The following is a 21665-nucleotide window of genomic DNA, read 5'->3' as shown; positions in this document are numbered from 1 at the left end:
CGGGAATAACCTATAACCATTGGACTTGTCTTTGAGATTAATTTAAACACTTACTACCAGTAGTTCCTTTTGTATCATTATGGTATATAGTATGGTATATAGGGCCGTATATCAATATGTTTAAGTTTGCTGCGTCATTTAAATACGCAGTATTTTTAGGCAGTCAGTGTCATTTTTAATGAAGCCCTTTATTACAAACAACAAATTGCTACATGACATCTTGATTGAGCAAGATCCGTATTTTACTTTTATTATCAAGTGAGCATAAATAGCGATCGGCAAGTTTTACCTAATAAATTAACAGATGGAGCCATTATCACGCTTGCTATATTTATTCCTAACGTATAAAACATAATTTAATAAAATCATGTCGCCTATCCTGTTTCTATTATTAACCTGAATGATTGTTTATACCAAACATTTTTAAGACAATAACTTTATTTTCAAATGTTTTTACATAAAAATGTAAAGCTATTTTTATATAAGAAGTTAAAAAAATTCTAATGACGGACTGCAACGTTGAATTTATTCCAACTAAAGTATTTCATTGCAATTGCTCTCAATTTTTGTTCTTCACAATATTTTTCGAGCAATTGTAAATATCGAGTTAGTAATTTCACGTATCCATGACGATTTCTGTTAAATGAAATACGACAACACGTAATTACGTTATGACACTGAATACTCCCATACAGCAAGCTCATAGGGCAAGTATCCAAATATTCCCAAATTAATTTTCCCGAAAATATTTTAAATTTATTAGATTCTATAGAATGGAAAATATAACATATTGTCCAATATTTTAAAAATAAAGTCTTTGTTAAAAATTCCAGTAACTGTAGAATTTTTAATTTAACGCAAGCCTTTATGCAGCTTTAAGATTAAAAAGCTCAAACAGCAGCTAGACAGACAAGTTTCATGATTTAGATAATTTTTGCAAGCAAACACAACCATTATTATATCTAGTGGATTTTCATAAGTAAAGTGTCAACTAATTACAGAAACATATAATTACCTTAACATATTTATAAAATGACTTACATGTGGCTTTGTTAACGATATGTGCTATTTTATGCTTATTAACGATGTGTAAATATCGATTATAAGCATAAAATAGCATTTATGAAATTTCATTGATAATACGCACTCTTCCAATAATAACCCATCCACACTTCTCAAAATCAAATTAATATAGTAGATAATGAAAAGACCTTTAATCACGGCTTGTTTCCTGACATTGCATTTTGTTTAATTATCGTAAAAATACTTTTATTTACTAATTGAGAAATTGATTATTTATTTTCCACTAACTAAATATTTTATAATGTTTGTATAACTAATCAATTTACTTTTATATACGGGCAACATTTATTAACTGGTATTTTAAAATTAGAAATCTATTTTGACGTTTCAAGCCGTTATATATTTAAAGTTTTGTTTGATTTAGTCGTGTTCGGTCTCTAGTATTTTCTGGCAATTCATAAGCAGGGAATATCACTTGCTTGTATTATTATTAGAGACAGTATAGACAGGTTTTAGTATATAATGTTAGTTCTGTAGTACTATAATTAGCAAGGTTGTAACTTTATTTTATTTCATTGAAAAAGAAACGAATCATGGGTACAAATACAAGCAAACCAACTATCGAAACAGCTGCTCCACAGCAAAAAAGTGATTTAAACATTGGCGATAATCCTGATCCTAGATCGCCCACTCCAGAAATAACTCGGACGCCATTACAGGTATAATAATTTTTGAGCCCGTGTGAAATTTGTCTTAAATTAAGTATCTTTTTATTAAAATTATTCGTTTTATCTACATAAATTTATAAATTTTATGTAGAGCATCATGAAATTTGTATCGTCAATTAAATCAAAATCAAATCATTATCTTTGTTTACCTTTGCTCAAAATATATGTGTTTACCCTCTCTCATCCGTTCGCATAAAAAAATACATATTGTGCTATAATAACGGTTTTTTTTTTCAGAACAAAAGTACTTCAAAACATAACATCACTAAAAATGTAGACTTGCGAAAAACTTTTGAAAGTGGAGAGCCAGATGAGAAACTTATTCTAAACAACCCTATACTTTCAGCAGTAATTAAAAACCACTTACAATCTTATGATCCGCGTTCCCCTACACAAGAGATTGAACGAACTCCTATTGTTATATCTACCACAAAAGATGATGAAACCACATTCAAAAAGAATTTAAGATTACAAAATAACAACACTTATAGTCCCTGTTTAAAAAATGAGTTTCATGATAGCTTTGAAACAACAGATACAATAAATCTAAGTCCAGATTTAGTAATTGCTAAAAATTTATGTGAAGAATTTTATGACATGTCCATTAGTGAAACTCTTAATGAAAATGAAGAACAGTTGGGATCATCAACCACTTCCAATAATAATTGCATTGAAGAAGCCTCGGGTCTTGAACACATTGACCAACCTAAGACATTATTAGAAACTAATTTTGACTATGTTGAATTGGAAAGTGAGAAATATGAAGATAGTGAACAAATGATCCTTAAAAATAAATGTATTGAAGATAGTGAATTAGAATTGAAAAAAATTCCTGTCTTTAAAATATTAGATGACGATCCACGTTCTCCTTCCATGGGTATAGAAAGAACACCAATTGTTGTTGCAAAGACTGAAGAGAGTGGTAGCAATGTTGAAGAAATGTCTGACGACACATTAATTAAGGTTTTACAAAGTACAAATGTGGACCAGTCTGAAAACATGAAAGACAATAATAATGGCTTGCTTATTTATGAGGATGAAGCAGTTTCTATTGATACACCAAGAAAGACGAAATCTATTAGTATGAATGGTGCTAGAACTCCATTATCTTGCATGAAGAACAAGGCAGACACTGCCCACACTAGATCAAAATCAGCTAACACTTATGAAACTAACAAAGATTCAACTCTTCCAGTGAAACATCTAAAATATGTTTCACATATTCCCAGGTTAAAATCATTGTCAAAACCAATCTCTACAGGAAGTTCAGTCTCACTTAAGAATATTTCCAAAAATTCGGCAATCAGTGGTGATTGTGAAAATACACCACCACATTCTCATAGAGATAAATGGGACAAAGATAACAGTATTGTTCTTTAGACTACTACACATAGTGTAATCAGGTTTTTGACTATTTTTCATTGAACTTTATTTTCATAGTTTCATAATTACTTATCATAGGTACTGAAAATTAAATCAAAAAAGTTTTTATTATCAGTATTTGATTGACCATAAATAATCATTCTTTTTCAACTTTATTTGGACTACATTAAGATCATGTTTATTTTGTCCAAAATAATTGCAAATTACAAGAACAAAAAAACAGCATTTTATTTTTTTGTAATTCTGCATTAGTGTGCTATATTTTAAAGATTCAAAAAGACTTGCCTCACCATCATTGTAAATTTATTCTTGAGCTCAATCTTAACATTTTATTGAAGACAACTTTTCACTAAAATTTGTAAAATGATTCAAACTTTGATTAACACACAGCTTTATTTTTATAATTTATGAACAAAAAATAATGTATGCAAAGTTATAGTATTTAAATACAAAAAGAATGCAAGAAATTATGGACAATATTGGAATGATTTGAAATTGATATAAAATATTTCTTTCGTCAATATCAAACTACTTTGATACATTGTTAAAAAAAAAAACTTTCATTTATTAATAAAAATATTTCAAATGATGTCTTGAGTTCTTCAACTGCATTTACAATGCCCGTAAAGCTATAATGAAATAAAAATGTACATTAAGATAAAAAGACTAAAATGCAAGTGTCAAAAGTATTGCTTGAGAATATATTGATATTAAAAAAACATATTTGCTGCTAACCCACATGACAAAATTTTCACATGATCCTATAAATTATTCTAAAATTACTTTTTTTTAATCTGAACAACATTGTAGAACTATGAATTATATAATTTAGTTTTATTTTTCAAAAAGATCATTTTTGATAATTGCAGCTAACAAATTTAAAAGAAAATAAATGACATAAGTCAATAAATAATAAGCGAAAAACTAATATATTGTAACAAAATATTTATTTGTATTGAAATTTACTTAGAAATGCTTTGACTTACACATTTTTAATAAAAAACAAGATAGACAAAATGCTGAAAAACTATTTTCTAATACCTGAAGAATATTATGAGCAATACATGGTAAAACATCCATTTTTAGTACATTTACAGTACATTGTAATTAAATATTTCTAAAAATATTACAACCAAAAATGTTGATTGATTGTTTGATCCTTACAACAAATATGTTTTCATACCTCAATATACAACAGGCCAGCAGATATTTACTTTCAAACACATTAAGCATTCCTATAATTATTACACAAGTATTAATGGCACACAATAACTGGCAGAGCATATATGAAGCATATGTTTTATTTAGTTTAATTCACACACAATAAGTGTCTACATTAGATTTTTCTAATTCAAATAATTTAATTTAAAGACTACACTGCTTTACTGCTAGATTTTTTATAAAACTGTTAACCCCTTACCCTACAATGACGGGCAGAGCCCGCGTACGATGGTCGGGTCAGAAGTGAATATTACGGGCATAGCCCGCGTAGGATGGTCGTGCCAGTGAATAGTGAATATTAGGTGGAATATTTGATATTCAATTACAGTCTGATGCAATAATTGTTTACTGCAAAATGTTTATTTATACAAAAATGTAAAATACGAAATTAATAATCTGTAACGGTATGATATAGTTCAAAGCATTCCGGTACATGTAATGGAACTTTACACTTTTTACACTCCCATGTTGTTGTTTTCTTTACGTTTTTTATGTTTGTGACAAACCGTACAACGTTTTGAAGGTCTTGATTTAGGTGTTGGTTGCCCGTTATATTTACGATTGGTCCGATCACCGTACACGAGCTATGCCCGTTATATTTACGATTGACCCGATCAGCGTGTTACACAAGTCGTGCGAATGACTCACACGCTGCGCGAGCTTTCATACGATTTCGGCCCAACATCTTCGAATCTAACTCGTAGGTTAAGGGGTTAACACTAAAATGTCTTACAGATCTAATTTACTGATATATAAGATCAGAAGACAATGGAAACTTTAAATATGTGAGATCATAATAAAAAAATTGAAATAGAATATATATAGGTTGAAACAGAAACCAATAAATTGCAATTTGAAATACATAAGCGATTTCTGTCGTGATATAATTACAAACATAAAAGTTGGTTAAATTTTTTTTTATAATTTGTTGAGCATCAAGCCCAGAAATAATATGGCAGTGGCTAAAGAATATAAAATAAATACTAATTATATAACTTAGTCATTAAATTAAAGTAAATTTTAAATTATTATGAATAGAACAGAAAATTTCTGAAATCAATTGCAATTTTTTGGCATTTAATTTAGGTTAAGATATATACATATAATCAAAAACAATGTAAGAATTATTTTGTAGACATTATCAAACAATTGAAAATAAACGAAGGTACTCTTAAGTTTTTAATTATCTATTTATCTTATAACATGAAACTAATTTGGCACTGGCTATAATAGTTTTTTTTATTTAGTCGCTTAATAGCAATGTACGTGAATGATATTAGTACCACATAATTGTGACAAACAACTTACGACTATAACTGACAATATATATTTAATCGCAAACTTTAAAGCTAATCACTCGATAACAGCACTGTTTTGTGTGAATTTAAAACATGTATTTTGGCAAAAAGCAAATAATTTAAAGTCTGCGCTTATCACTAGGACAATCCAACATGCAGTTAATTTAATAGTTAGGCAAGTTAATAAAATCCAATGTATCAGATGAGATGTGATACAACAATATTAAACTTTTAAATGACATGTCTTATAACTTTAAACAATAAAGAGAAAATTTTTAAGTTATTTTTTCTTTATCTGTTTACAATACCGTTTTTTTTTTTGCCATGAATACATTTAATAGTTGAAGTAGTAGTTGGACGCAAATGTGTCAAACTAAGCAACCACATTCATAATAAATAAAAACCTTAATCTAACTATGTTACATCATTTCATTGAATAATATATGAAAGCCAATTGTAATATTATTATGTTAAAATATAATAATTATTGAAACAGGTAGAGCTATTTTTTATCTGTACACCATGAAATCATAATGTGACGCCTTTAAAATAAGACTGATTTAAATAATCCAGTGTTGTATTTTAGATTTGATTCAGATATCTAATAATGATGATGGTATTTTTCATTTATGAAAGGAGTTTAAATAAAAAACAATTACAAATATTATTAGTGTCAATTTTTGTGTAAATCATCAAGGCACAATATTGCATTATTAATGTAGTTTTCTGTTAATTGCTTTCGTCAAAACATTGATAATATTAGTAATGACAAACTATCATGAATTAATTAAATTACACTAAAAATGAATAAAAAACAATTGCAAAATATACAAAATCATAAATAATAGATAAAAATCTCTTAACATGGAATGGTTACTGTGATAATACAGTTATTTTAACTTTTTAAATACTTGTAATCACTGGGTATTATGCAGATGAAACATTTATTTAAGTAATCACATAGTCTTCACTCATAACTGTATAGAGTATTATAAAACAAATACAATATTATAAAATAAATAACTTTATATTACAATGTATTGGGATATCATTGTATAACAAAAATTATTTATTTTTATATCTCAGTACCCTGGAAAATTAGTTTGATTTTTTTATTAATAATTAGGAAATATAAATACCGGTCTCTTCTGTATTTTTAACAGAATTTTAAAGAATATAATGCCTCTAACAGTAATATGTATCAACAATTTTTTAAATAACAGTTTAATATTTAAGAAATATGTTTCCTTGGTGTAACAGGCTGAGGTAATACATGCAAATATATTTGTCACCCAAACTTTCACTCTTCATTTGTACTGTTTGATTCTGTAAGAAATTATTAGTATGGTTAATGATGATAGTCATATACAGAAACAAAGATATTGAAGCAATGTTAAACAAAATTAGCAATCTGAGATCATATTGTAATTAAACAAAATGTTGCATGATGCAATCCTAATTATTGATTGGTTTTCACTACAACACATAGGACTGATATGATTATCCTCCTCACATCATCTAAGTTAAATGATCTCAACTAAAGGGTGTCTATTATGATTAAAGCCATGAACTTATATGACATTAGTAACAGACCATAAAATATAAAAATATTTAAATTTCACGACTATTATTAATGCAATAAAAATCTGTATATAAGTTATTTGTAGCAAATATATTCTTCGTGATTAAAAATAATTTTTATTGGTTTCTACAGTTGGGGCAGAATGGTATAGGCAGAGAGCAAAAACCTCATCTTTCATTACTTTAGATTTTTCACTAAATTTCAAGGCCGAGGTTTTAAAACGCTTGGACGGACGCCCATGGCATAATCAAAATACAGGAACCTACTAGAGAGAACATTAACTTGAATTTTTACCACATATTTGTTTAGCGCTCTAATTCAAGATGACCAAACATCAACTTGGTTTCTTAGATTAAAAACAACAGATCTATTAACTGATATACTTAATGAAAGAAGAAACTTATGGGTACCTCCATATAAGTATATATATATTCCCGTTTGTCTTCATTATAATGCAATGCATACAGAATTATGATTTCTCATGTAATTTACATGTTAAACAATTTCAAAAATAGGAAACATAAAATATTCTTATATTTATTGGAAAAAAAAACTCACAAAAATTATTATTAAATTTATAAACAATACATATGTACAAATACCTTTCTTATCAGGAACATTTTGTTCTAAAAATTTGCATAGTTCTGTGTATGCTTTATCTAAGTTGTCATTAAGTATAATAATGTGAAAGTTTCCAGGCTGTTGACCTGAAATAATATTAAAATAATTTGTTTAAACATATGAGATGAATTATTCACTAGTTGACATACTTCCCTGAAAAATTAATGTTATCAAATTTCAGCAACATTAATCTTAAGAGATATATGCAATTGTAAATTGTGTTAATGATAATTATAAAGTATATAGCAATGTGTAGTTTAAAATAAGAATGAACATGTATCCTTAAAAAAATAAACTCAAATAACACAGGAAAATAATGATACACAACCAGTTTTTAAAAATAAAATATTGTGACTGTGATTATGAATGTTCCTGACGTTATAAAATGTATAATTTAAAAGTGTATATTATTTCTATGCAGCAGACTTTAGACTCACTTAATTTCCTTTATTAAATATAACATACTTTTGTTCACACCTAATCTGTTATAGACTAACTGATGTTATTTCTACTCTATTTGCCTGTGTTTTTATCATGTATGCTCCAGTCTAATAAAAACATATTTCGCAAGATTGATATATAGAGTAATATTTCATTTTACACGTTCCGTTCCATAGTAATGTTTGAAGATTTTCCATTCAGGTAACGTGGGACGTATATGACCACTTTTAAAATTTAAAAAGTTGTTTAAGATATATGGTTTACACTGTTTCAATACTGTACAATATATTTTATATAATAATATTTTAGATTATTTAATTAACAGGGTAACTAAAATTTGCTACAAACCAAATTCAATTTCTTGTTGAGCAGTTTCAAGTCTTTTTTTTAAAGCTTCTTCCTGTTCTGTATTACGGGATCGTAGTCGTCTTTCAAGCTCTTCTATAGATGGAGGCATTACAAAAACCAAGAGGGGATCTAGATCGGTTTGTTTCACCTGTTTTACTCCTTCTATTTCAATGTCAAGGACACACACTTTGCCTGTTCGTCGAACCTGATCAACAGCATTCTTACTGTAATATAAATATAAAATGTTAGTTTACTATATTAGTAATGACTAATTAAAATACAAAATTTGTTTCCACTCACTGGTGGTAAAAATTGTGTAAAAAAAATTATTATTAAGAGTGCATAATAATATAACAAGGATGGCCAAGCTCTTTGATAGTGCCAGCCATTTTTCGATATTTGAACTTTTTTGCTAGCTGATGTTTTAAATTGAATACATATATTTAAAACATGAAAATTGTTGTCAAGGATGTTTTTTTTTAAAAATTATATATATTGAAATTATTTAAACAAAAGTACAAAATATGTGTATTGAGGTTAGATATAATGGCTTATTTATATGACAACACTCCTTATAATACTTTAGATGTTGGTTAATTAATTATGATTGGTATTTGGATTTCACTAATTTTATGATAGAATAATAATAATTATTATTCACACCAGTAATTTGTTTCAATTTCCCAGGAGCTGACAATGGTTGTGTAAATTTAAATACTGAAATAATTTAACAAACAATCAGAGCCAAAAATAATTGTTCAATGAGTGCATATGACTTGGCGCTGGAGTTTAGCCCTAGCATATAAAAAATATTAATGGATTGTTGATATTGTCAAAGTAATTATATAATATAATCATTATATGTTAATTTGTTTACAAGCCTCTTTCAGTATTCACTAAAAGTGGAGCATAGTAATAGCTCCAGCATATCTGATTAAGCTACTTTTATAACATAATATGTTATTTAGATGACTTATAATTCAAAGTTTGTGAAAATAATTAGTAAACTTAATCATTACTCATTGATAGAGTAAATTCTTTTATTGTAAACATTAATGAATATTGAAGTACAGTTCTATTAAGAATGTGGGAAATTAAATGTAACTAATTCTTAATTTAAAAAATTAAATAAAAATATAATCAAACCTTATTTTCTTTGATATTTGTGATTCAATTATTTGTAAACAATGACTAAATGTTTATGACAATAAAGCTTTTGGCGTAATGCCAACTTTATTTTTAATCATTGACCACATGGCTACAGTAAAATATTATTTATTACCTAGTCCCATACATATTCCCACTGAAAGTCGCAGTTTCAATGAACTCTCCTTTTTTGATAGCAGCAGTCATATCATCCTTATTGGTGAAATGATAATGTACTCCATCTTTTTCTCCAGGGCGTGGAGCTCTAGTAGTATGCGAAACAGTAAAACCGAATCTGTCTGGAAATTCTTTCAGAAGGCGTTTTAAAAGGGTGCTTTTTCCAGATCCTGATGGACCACAGAGAACCAAAGGTCGTGGACCCTTTTGCACCATGTTAGCAAAAACTGAAAACGATAATTGAATTAAAATACCGAATTAAGGTTAGGTATAGTTTAATTAACTCACTTCAACTAACATTTGAAGAAATTCGTGATATCGTTTTATATTTTAAGTACTTGTACGTACTCCACGAACATTCAAGTGATTAGAGTTAGTAACACGCTGATATTGATTTTGCTCACGAATAAGTAACGAACGAGACTAACGAAAGACGAACGTTCACAAAATGTCAATGCTTGCTGTCATGTCTCTTTTTGAACCCACTGTACCCGACTGACAAGTTTATCCGCACTTTTATACCCAAGTGAGAGAACAGATGATTGTATTGAGCGACAACAACTTAGAGAAATCTAAAGATGCTTTTACACATGGCTGCTTTTGTGATACGTGCACAAGTTAAATTTACTTATAATGTAATTTATAAATTTGTTTTAATTTGACCGTCGGTTTTATATATCAATAAAATAACTGTGTGTCAACGTTTTTGGTGATATGTAGGCGATGTACATTATTAGTTAGTTAGTTAGTTTTTTTTCCATTTTATTTTTATATCTTATAAAATAACTCCATTTAGTGATAGTATAATTTAAAAGTATAATATTTTTTGCAATGTATCCCTTTAGATTAGTCTGAAAATTTTTAATTATAGTTCTTGGTTGCATAAACTAGGCCAAAATATCACAAGCTGTATTAAATACTCGTTTCCCAAACATTATTGTAATATATCAAATAATTTTTCTTAAAACTATCAGTTGAGCCAATTACAGTTACGGTTTCATTTTTATTTTTAGTCGATGAAACAATAACAGTTGTATTTTTTCCTTGGCATAAATTAAATGATATTTCGTAAACTATGTAAACGAATATACAATTAATGTATAAGAATAATTGTGGCATGACTGCTGTTTGGTGAATACACTTTGTAAATTAAATTGATGATTAATCAATAAATTTAATTAAAATAATATTAATTAAAAACAGGTCATAAATATAGTGTAAGAAAGAATTTTATTATGTATTTTATTAAAAGTGTTTTGTTTTTTATAATCATTAGTTTCGTGGAAAAACGAAATATCCGAAAATGCTTTTGTTTTGTATAAAATTTAAAGGTAAAATTATGTCTTTAAAATAAACGTTTTTGTTTTGTTCAACAAAGTTCTAAATGTAGCTGGAATTAAAAAAAAAGTAATTTGCTTATGCTACGGAAAACGACATATTCTTACGTATAATGATTAATATTTATACTAAGTACAGTTAAAAAAATTTCATATTATTTTGTTACAAATAATTTAAAATATTAAGCATAGTTTTTAAAGACACTAATTTTGTTTTATTTTCATAAATTAGTGTCGCTCAAAAATTTAATATACTTGTTTACTTCCGGTAAGTTTATTTCAGCCAATTACATTTCTTTATTTTGGGCAGTTGTCTCTTGTGTCTATAATACTCTATGGAACCATATATTTCCGAATTAGACAGTAAAATTCAATTTTGTCCGTTAGATTCCAGTGGTGCTCTGACGGATTAGAGCACAGTCCGTGTTCTTTGGAGTGGATATTTAGTGGATGAGGACTAATAAACTGGAAAAAATAGTGTTAATATTTATAGATAGCTAAAGCTACAGACAATATTTTCGATTGAAGTATAACTATACTGTTAATTTAAACAATTACTATGGAAATTCAATTTCGAAGACCAAGGACGGTAAGTTCATTATTTAGTTTGCTAGTTAGTATCATTTTCTTATACTATTATTTATAAAAAATAGTGTAATGCATATTAAATTTTAGGTGCATCATTCAGATCAGGAAAATATATATGCGAAAGGTAAAATTAATTTAGGTCTCCCAATAAAAAGACAAGGCTTGACTGTTCGGGGAGCTCTTGACGAGCTTAATACCAATGTGCAAGCTCAACGCGATGCCAACGTTAGTAAAAAAGCTATTGCCGCTGCAGAAATTGACAAAAAAGCAAGTCGTAATGCGCTGCGGACAAGGTAAGCACTACCCACCGTATTAAATAACTTTTGTAATGATTAAGTAATTATTATATTATCTCATAAATTCTATTGACTTAATATAAAATTTCAGCGCCATGCTTTTGCATGGTAAAATCTCAATTGCTGTTGCTAAAATTTATTAAAAAGCAAGCTAAGCTAAAATGTGAAGTGAATAAGATAAACATTACCCACAATAAAAAAAAAACTTTCGTAGTAATATGAACGATTTCGAAGTAATACGACTTAAAGTAAATTTCAAAGTAATATAAACCAGTAAAATTGCAATTGCTGCTGCAGAATCTGACAAAATCGAGCCAACTGTAATGAGCTGCAGGCAATATAAGCACTACCCACGATTTAATAAACTTGCATAGGGACAGTATACATTAGAATATCTCAATAATTTTATTGACTTAATTCCATTGATATTGTATACTATTATTTAAGGGATGTCTTGTTCTAATAATTATTTTTTCAATTAAGTACTTAAATTACAGAACTGAGATATTTTACTATATTTATTTATCTATTTTCAGTAATTATAGTCATGTGCAGTCTAAAATTGATACTGGGCTTGCCAGTAAATCCAAATTACAGCCCTCATCAAGACCAGTATTGCGACGTGAGGAAAGCACAGCGGCTTTGGCTGCGAGAGCAGCTGCACGCACCAAGGTATATTTTCATTATTTATATGCTCTTTTAAACATAACTCCTAATATGTTATTTAAAATAGCTTAAGGTTAAACATTTTTTATTAGAAATTAGTTAAGCTTGTTTTTATTTGAAATGAATGATGGTTTTTGAAAGCAGTATTTACATTAAGGTATTTTAGATGGTTTATATAAAATTTTGGTAAGATAACTTGTCATGATTCTAGAGACTAGAATATGTATAAACTTGAATCTCCTTTTAATTTTTTCAGCTATTAGGCTTTAATTTTGTGAAAATCTTTGTGGATTCTATGAGTAATTTTCTTCCAGGCAATTCTAAAAGACTCACAAAATGAACCAAATCAGTTTAAAGAGCCCAGTAATGCTAACATTGTCAAAGTAAAGAAAAATACTCAAGATGGCAAAAAAAATTGTAAACTACCTGCTGTTTGGGACACTTTAAAAGATAATAAAAATTTGCTGAAACCAGTTATAAAAGATCCTTCAGAATACCTAGGCAAACTTAAGTTGTCAGAAGCTTCAACTAAAACTCTCAATGGAATTGAAGAAGGGGTAAAACCTTGGGAACAGCCAATACCAGAAGACATTGAAGATATTGATGCGGGAGATAATAATAGTCCTCTACTTATGTCAATTTATATAAAGGACATTTATAGGTATTTGACAGAATTAGAAGAGAAATACCCTATTGAATTTGATCACTTAAGAAAACAGGTTTGTGCTATTAAAAATTTGTGAGATATACTTATTAAATATTATATATATAATACCTGTAACATACATGTAATAAGAAAGTATTTTTATGATAACAAGGAAAAGCTTTCTTTCTTCGCTATACAGTCTATTCTTCTCTGCAACTGCTCCCCTTTGAGGACAATCGGGAATAATGCACATTTGAAGGGAAGGAAGGTTGAAAAGCTGTTGCTTGACAAATTGATGGAATCATCACACATCATAATTGTATTTTATTATTTACTACATGTATTTATTACATTTATATATCATTATAGTTAGTATTAGCCATTAGTATATTTATGGTGTTTTATTTTCTTTGTTATTTTCCTTCTCATTGGGATTTTTATTTTCTTCATCTTTTATATTTACTTATTTCACTTCATAAATTTCTCTGTGCTTCACCCAAGCAGCTAACTGGTAAAAAATGTCTACTTTACATATATTTTATTCACCATTGTACACATATTGTATAAGAAAAATTTAAATAAAATTAACTATATAAATAAAATTCTACCATTACGGTACTTAAAGTATACAGCTTCTACAATTGGTGTTTGTTAGTTATTGGCTACTAAACCAAATGATGATTGCATTAATTTATTTAATTTTTCTATGCCGTCAAAAAATTATTTTACCTTTGCCAAAATTTTGTTCTGCTTTTAGTATTTCTTTATTACATTGTTCTAAATCAATTTAATAGTGTTTCGTCAAACCTGTCTTTTTAGTTCACTATTATTCATCGCTTTGAGACCTCAACATAATATTATGTGTAAAACTAGTACTCTATATGTTTTTCTATTTTAACATATTCTCATGATTGCTTTAAATTGATTTATACATAACTTTGTGTTGCAGACTGTGATAACAGGTAAAATGAGAGCCACTCTTCTTGACTGGTTGGTTGAAGTTCACTGCCAGTTTTCTTTAATGTTGGAGACTTTCCACTTAACTGTTGGAATAATTGACAGATATTTACAGGTACACATTACTTTAAAAGAGTAATTAATAACAGAACTTAAATATGTTTATAAGAGTTGATTAAAGTTGTAATCGAATAATATTAGAATTTGGAAATTATCTTGTTTGTTCCACTAATTGTTTAAAAAAATCTCAAATATTTTAGGTGGCACCAAATGTTCAGCGGAATGAGTTACAGTTAATTGGTGTGACAGCAATGTTTATTGCAAGCAAGTATGAAGAGATTTATCCACCTGAAATAAGGGACTTTGTATATGTGACTGATAATGCATACAAAAAAGCAGATGTGTTCTGTTGTGAGAGAAAAATCATGACACAACTTGGATTTTGTCTTGCAAGGCCCATACCTCTTAGTTTTCTGCGAAGGTAATTTATATATATCTCTATTTATGTCTTTAATAAACCAGTTGATATTATTCATGTGTAATGAGCTGTTGATCTTGGAAATTCTGTAATTATTTGGTGAGAAATGATCATTATTGTTAACCATTATTAGACACCGAATGGGTAATGCCCCCACAGGTGAGAATGGACGGTGTAATATCGCAGATGTTTTATATAAAGAAATTGAATATACAAATGTTAAATTTGTTACACGGATTATGTAGTAAATTAATTAATTCTTGCCAATTTTTTTATATATTAATTTTTTCGAATTGTTTTAGATTTGTGAAGGCTGCCAAAGGGACATCGAAAAATCATCACCTTGCCAAATATTTTGTAGACTTAAGCCTTGTTGAGTACACAATGTCACATTACCGCCCTTCGGAACTGGCTTCTGCTGCGATTTGCCTCTCCTTACATCTGCTCTCAACTAAAAGCCTTAAAGAAGTATGGACCCCGACACTTAAACATTATTCTGGATATTCGCTAGAACATATACAGCCCATTATTACAAAATTAGCTAACATTGTAATTAATGTGGAAAATTCAAAGTTTCAAGCAGTGCCCAGAAAATATGCAGACATATCTCTAGCTAAAGTGTCTACTTTACCGCAATTGACCGGTGAAGCAATTCATATAGTGGCAAATACTCCACAGGGTTCCTAGCTATGCTTGGTGAAGATTTGTTAGAATAGTCAGAATCTAGTTGTTTTGTATCTCAATATTGTTTTATAATTTATGTTGTGATTTTCGTATGGACTTCGTTTTTGAGCATAGTTTGTTTTAGTACCTGTGTCTGCTTAAGAGTGCTTTTAGATTTTTGATGTAGTATTGTATGACTTAAATGTTAAGGTTTTATTGACTAAGTTATTCAAGTATTTTTTTATTATTTATGTAAGACTTTTGTATTTTTATAATTGAACAGGACTTGTAATTTCTTTGCAATGGTAAATAATAAATAAATAATAACATTTTTGACCAACTAATTTGATATTACTTGATATTTATCAAACATTTTAGTTAATTTAGAGAATAAACATGTGTTGATGATGTTTACCTTGTTTACTAAATATGAACTGATTAGAAATATATACTATTATTTACTCAAGTATAAAAATATTGAATGAAGATTATAATAATTAGAAAATTTGTAATTTTGTACCCTGTAACCTCCAATAATTGACTTAAGTTTATATTCTTGTATTCATAATTTTTTAAAACTATGTTAGGGTAAAATTTATATTTTCTTGACAAGTATTGACCAAATTGAAATGCATATATAAATGTAAGTAATTTTAAACTTTAATATAGTTATATTTTTGTGAATTTAATTTTAATGAACCTGTGATTAGTTATACTTTGAGAAATGTTTGCAATAAATTGTTTAAGAGAATTAGTTTTATTTCTAAAAATATACAATAGTTTTTATCTTTTATATTGGAAAATTGTTATCCTTTTTATGATAGGCGCAAGACTGACATTGTGACCATCCTTAGGAGGGTGATGAGGCCTATGCCTTGCAGAGGGTGTTGTGTTATCGCCTGAAAAGAAAAAGAAAATTAAAGGAAAAAGAATCTGTCACAGTAGACTAATTGTTTTTAGAATATATAGTCATGATTACTCTGGATAAGACTGGTTTAGTCGCGGCTACCATTTATAGTTTCACATATTTTTTTTGAAAACAGATGTTTTTTTTTGAAACTTACAAAGCTGTTACTTATTTTTTTTTATTAAAAACAGCAGCTTTGTGCAGCTTTGTAACCAATTTTTTTTCGGATATTTTGGTACAGACGAAGTGACTTTGTGACGGTGAAGTGTCAAGGGTTGGCTAGTGCAGTGATTGAGTAAATGCCGAACCTGTTGACATGAATTTTGGATAATTTACCTAAAGGTTGCGATGTCATCGGAGAATATGAGTATGCGTAGTGTACAAGAATTACTGAATAACCTTGTTTTGCTTAGCATAGTTATACTGGAAACTGCACAGCCGTTTGTATTGTACATCGAGACCACTGAGCAGTATATGCTACATTAAAATTTTTGTACACGTGGGAAGAATGAGTGCCGGACGGTTGTGTTAAAAAATAAAGTAATTACTAGGTGATGTTTAACAGAAGTAGATAATAATGCTAATAATTGATATTTCTACCACAATAAAACTTAGTACAGTAGCCAAAGCCTGTATCGTAGTGACTGGTTGAAATAATGTTTTGAACCAGTATGCTCTGTTAGACAATACTGAAAGGTTAGGTATATATAGGTGATTAATAATAGGTGCAAAAGCTTTAAAGGACTAATTGTATAGCCCATTGGTCAACAAAAAAGCTTTAAAGCTTTAGCTATTTACAATTGTCCTCTATAAATCGATCACTCAAAAATATAATGCATTAGTTTATTTTTTCGTGAGTTTAGTTTTTTCAGAGATGGCAAACAATAATTTATTTTATTAATGAGAATTTGGAAGTTTTTTTTAACTATGTTATCGTTATTTATTATTTCTGATACTATTATTATAGGAAGTGAGCCAAAGGTTAATTGACAGCAATTTTTCTATTTTTTTATAATTGCTCTATTGTTTTCACAGTAAACATCAATAAGTGGAAAAATAGTTATCCATTTAGTTCGGGTGTGAAAAAATTATTAAGTCAAAAAATAAAAAATGAATACTCAGGGTAGCCATTTTAAATTGCCGACTTTTTTGTTAACCGTGGTATAACCAGTTAATTTAGCTATTTTTTATCTTTATATGTTTAATTTGGATTCTGCATACAGAATTTACGATGATGGAATTGTAGCAGAAGGTCTCGAATTTATTACTACGATTGACACCCACAAGACAAAATGATAGAACTTAGTAACATAATAACTATATCTTCGACTACAAGAAAGATTTTTCATTAAAAAAAATCTTATCCGGGACTCTAGCGCTCTCACCACACCTTACTCTTCTCATTCGAAACTACCACTGTACACAGAACAAGTCCAAAAGATTTTGTGAGTTCATTGAGTGCGTTTTATCTTCGTGTTAGAATTTTGATTTAAGACCAATGTGGGTATTTTTAGAGCTAGGAAGAGTTAATCATTATGGTTAATGTCAAGAATCGCTTGTTATTTTACGGTGCTACATTGTTTTATATTTCAATGTACTGCGTAACATCATCTGAATTCGTCATGTACTAAATACTTATTCGCATATACATACAAATTCATAATACTGTGATATTATAATGCTAAGTTTCGGCTTCAAAAAGTTAGCAAATCATTGACGGGTCTGAGTGTACCCATATATAATAAAATTCCACAAGATATCTAAAATCTTTTTTTTCTTAGTTTTAAGTTTAAAATTTAGAATATATTATCAATTAAATGTTATTGTAGTATTTAAGACTCAGGCGATCGAAATATAAGGAACCTCCTTTGATAGATTTACATGGTTAATATTAGAATGTGTGCATCAAACGTTGTGAAATTTCATTAAAAAAACAGCAACTGTTGAATTTTTAGATCAGAATTCTGCGCCGCTGGCTGCTAACTTCTAATAATGTTAAAATAGCAGACGAATAAAAGTGTGTGGTGTTAATATTACTGGATCACTGTTAATACTTTGGCAACGTATATATTTATGAATATTAAGTTTGTTATACAATTAATTTACTGCCGTTAACTCGACAAAATATTGTTCCTTTGTAACTTCCAATCTCCCATCAGCGGCAGACTAGGAAATGAGTGCGAAGATTTTCCGCATTAATCGGGGAATCTTTTAACGCTCGAGAAGGTACAAAATTGACAGGTCTCATTAAAGTTTCTAATGGTAAAGTAAAAAGATTTAAATTGAAGATTGTTCGACACCGCTTTTAACTTTATTATAAGACCTCCTGAAAGCACGATAAAGCGAAGGTTGATATAAAATTTTAACTAATAATTAACATTAAATTATTTTTTAATGATAGCTGATTGATTACCTTTGTTTGAATGATATGATTTGTTTTTATCAAAATCTGTTTACACAGCTCAACAATTGCGCAAAATTATCCAATCCAGCAATATATTAAATAACTTTATGCAATACAACAATATATAACGTTCGCTTTATGTAAATATAATTAATGTAAGGCTCAAGTTGTTAATAAATTAGTTGCAATTTCACAGGGGCAGTATTTTAAATGTTACGCACCAGAACATTGAAGATTTTTGTATATAACCTGTAAGGAAGTATGTAATAGATTAATATTATTTAGAAATAATTATTTTAATTGATGTTTATGTAATTATATAGTTATATGTATATGAAATTATATAAATATAATAAAATAAAACGAGGAATTGTGTTATACTAAAACTTAGTGTTTAATATAATTAGTATCTCGGTCTCATTCTGGATGTGTTACCATGTTATTCATATTAAAGCTCCCATTAGCAACTACAATTTTTTTGGAAAATCCAGTTCAAGAACTATTTGGAAACTACACAAATCAAAATAAACAGTGAATTAAATGTAATAGAATTTAATAATACTTATTATTATTAATTTGTTAAATTATTAATTATAAAAATAATACTAAAATTACGATCTTAGGAGTCGAACTCCAATTTAATATTTTTTTGGATAACCGTAAATTTTTCTCAAATTATTGTAAGCAAAGTAGCTTGATTTAATTTTATAATTTAAGTATAAATATTACTGTAGCAAAAAACATTAAAGCATGTTTTTTTCTAAATTTTCTACTCTAGAAAATTCACACACATTCACTTTTGATTTCTTTTTTGAAAAATTGCAAATCAGACTGTATCCGTCTTAAATATTCGATATTCGTGTAGTTCATTCACACTGTCATCCGTAAGCCACACCGCACGCTAAGCCGCCACGATTTCCATGGCTCTCGCCCTACCCACAAATTCGAAGAATTTATTAACGCTGGGCGGTTTGCCGAACAATTTTTGTGTTCTGTTTTTTTCATGGCTGCGTCTCTTGCCGTGAGAACTAGAAACAAAGAAAGATTTGTTTCTGTTTTTTAAAGCTCGATGAGTTTATTTATGCCTACTTTGAAATAATACTTGAATATATTATTTATTAAGATGTAAGTTCTTGTAACATTGGTTTAAAAAGATAATGTTGTTATAGTATTTTCATCAAAATTTTATTTTAAAAATCATTATAAGAAATAAATACGTCATAAGTTCCTAAGGAAAAAAGAAAACGTTCTTACTGGAGAACACTTTCTAAAAGCAACAACAAGAACCCGTACTACATCTACTAAACGTGTAAGCACTGACAAGACTTCGGAAGAAGTCTGCGTCGAATCCCTCATTAATGAGGATCGTAACCCTTCTTGGAAAGTTTGTGGCACTATATGTAACATCATCTATGTCAGTCTCCGGCGGCGTGCATTACTTCGGCAACTGTGACGTCGAGCGTATTCCGAATTTGATTGGACCAGCTCATGAGGCGGCGGTCTCGTGGTCGGCTACCTTTCCAGTGATCAAGAGTTTTTCCACATTTTTATTACTTCTTCGGCATAGAAAGGGATCATCTCTGTTCTGTTTGGCTTCGTCTAAAAGCGCGTAGGCAATGCCATGATCAGGATTGAAAGGCGCTCTAATTAGTGAAATTATAGTGCTAACGAGACGAATAATTTTATTTTTAAGTAAAAACAGGCCTATTGTTACAATATTATATTTTGAAAATAGAAGTATTACATGGAAGGATTAGTTTGGTACTATTTTGAATTCCGAACTTATTTATAACGATTTTGAACTAGCTACCTATCGAACCGGCGATTTCGTACTATCAACAGTTATTGGTTTATATCAGTTTTATAGGAAAAGTAAATAATAAGATATAAATCAGTATGATAATTTTATTTATATTTTTATTGACTCTAGTCTAAATATGAATGCTTATGAAATATAATCAACTAATCCTCATACAGTACCCGACGATAAATATTGCACATCGACCTCTCTCTCTATCCCACACTCGTACGATAGAGATAATGCTCTACGAAGCCGAAATTAGCCTATTATCTTTTTCCAAAGGTACATGAGCAATATTCATCGCCGGGTATTATACATTAATTAACAGCAAATGATCTATGTATTCATCCCTTTAAAGTTTTACATCTAAAGTCAGTCACACAATTTAAGAGATTTCCACCTATGTACTAACTCATAACGATTTCTCTGGAATCATAAGGACTTGAAATTTGGATTAAGAACGGATTATACGAAACTCCGACCGCTAAAAGGGCTTGAGGGAGCTGCCATTAAAATAAATGCATATTTACCAACTACAAGAGTTAAGGATATTAAATGACCAAGAATGGATTTTATGAAATTACAACCTCAAAACACACTATTTAAAAAGGACTTTTGAAACACGACGATAGCTAAAATATCACCATCATCGTTTTAGTAGTTAGTCCACTGCGAAACAAAGGCCTTCTCCATGTATTTGCAATATGACCGATTAGAAGCAATCTTCATCAAGCGTCTTCCGGCGATCCTAGCAAGGTCGTCTGTGTACCTTGTGGGTGGACGTCCCACGCTGCGCTCGCCGGTCCGTCGTCTACGAAGAACCTCAAGGCCCTAGCGGCTATCAGTAGTCATAGTTATATCATAGCCAGTATACAGATATACATAAAGTATAATGTTTTTTTTTTGTATTGAACATAACATTTTGCAACGAACGCATTACTTCAATATACGCTT

General features: G+C 29.0%; 3 protein-coding genes across 4 annotated transcripts; 2 read left to right on the top strand and 1 right to left on the bottom strand.

Moving 5' to 3' along the window:
• Positions 1-1423: 1423 nt before the first annotated feature.
• msb1l lies at positions 1424-3656 on the top strand. Its single transcript, XM_068770428.1, has 2 exons — positions 1424-1742; positions 1989-3656. The coding sequence occupies exons 1-2, from the start codon at positions 1617-1619 to the stop codon at positions 3129-3131; spliced, it is 1269 nt and encodes a 422-aa protein (XP_068626529.1). The 5' UTR covers positions 1424-1616; the 3' UTR covers positions 3132-3656.
• Positions 3579-10480, bottom strand: LOC137926741 (guanylate kinase). 2 transcript variants are annotated; one of them, XM_068770430.1, is made up of 5 exons: positions 10267-10480; positions 9928-10195; positions 8646-8869; positions 7838-7942; positions 3579-3763 (listed from the first exon to the last, which is right to left on the bottom strand). In XM_068770430.1, exons 2-5 carry the CDS (start codon positions 10182-10184, stop codon positions 3747-3749), a joined length of 603 nt encoding a protein of 200 aa, XP_068626531.1. In that variant the 5' UTR covers positions 10185-10195; positions 10267-10480; the 3' UTR covers positions 3579-3746. The 2 variants fall into 2 exon arrangements, with proteins under 2 accessions (XP_068626531.1, XP_068626530.1); XM_068770429.1 differs by lacking the exon at positions 3579-3763 and adding an exon at positions 6411-6979.
• A 1190-nt stretch (positions 10481-11670) lies between these two features.
• Positions 11671-16287, top strand: CycB (Cyclin B). The gene is made up of 7 exons (XM_068770457.1): positions 11671-11894; positions 11981-12186; positions 12726-12861; positions 13170-13574; positions 14451-14573; positions 14719-14939; positions 15239-16287. Exons 1-7 carry the CDS (start codon positions 11865-11867, stop codon positions 15621-15623), a joined length of 1506 nt encoding a protein of 501 aa, XP_068626558.1. The 5' UTR covers positions 11671-11864; the 3' UTR covers positions 15624-16287.
• Positions 16288-21665: the final 5378 nt, after the last annotated feature.

This window comes from Battus philenor, unplaced genomic scaffold (assembly GCF_028537555.1).
Source record: "Battus philenor isolate CCGP_79_NKW_IND1 unplaced genomic scaffold, ilBatPhil1.0.hap1 SCAF_3, whole genome shotgun sequence".
Taxonomy (NCBI): domain Eukaryota; kingdom Metazoa; phylum Arthropoda; class Insecta; order Lepidoptera; family Papilionidae; genus Battus; species Battus philenor.
This window is presented reverse-complemented; position numbering and strand designations above follow the sequence as displayed.

Coding starts and splice junctions, on each gene's coding strand:
- msb1l (XM_068770428.1), top strand. CDS start 1,617: ATGGGTACAAATACAAGCAAACCAACTATCGAAACAGCTGCTCCACAG. Junction 1,743..1,988: donor TAACTCGGACGCCATTACAG/GTATAATAATTT, acceptor TTTTTTTTTCAG/AACAAAAGTACTTCAAAACA.
- LOC137926741 (XM_068770429.1), bottom strand. CDS start 10,184: ATGGTGCAAAAGGGTCCACGACCTTTGGTTCTCTGTGGTCCATCAGGA. Junction 7,943..8,645: donor TCAACAAGAAATTGAATTTG/GTTTGTAGCAAA, acceptor ATATTATTTCAG/GTCAACAGCCTGGAAACTTT. Junction 6,980..7,837: donor AAATGTTCCTGATAAGAAAG/GTATTTGTACAT, acceptor AATTTCTTACAG/AATCAAACAGTACAAATGAA.
- CycB (XM_068770457.1), top strand. CDS start 11,865: ATGGAAATTCAATTTCGAAGACCAAGGACG. Junction 13,575..14,450: donor TTGATCACTTAAGAAAACAG/GTTTGTGCTATT, acceptor TTTGTGTTGCAG/ACTGTGATAACAGGTAAAAT. Junction 14,940..15,238: donor CCTCTTAGTTTTCTGCGAAG/GTAATTTATATA, acceptor GAATTGTTTTAG/ATTTGTGAAGGCTGCCAAAG.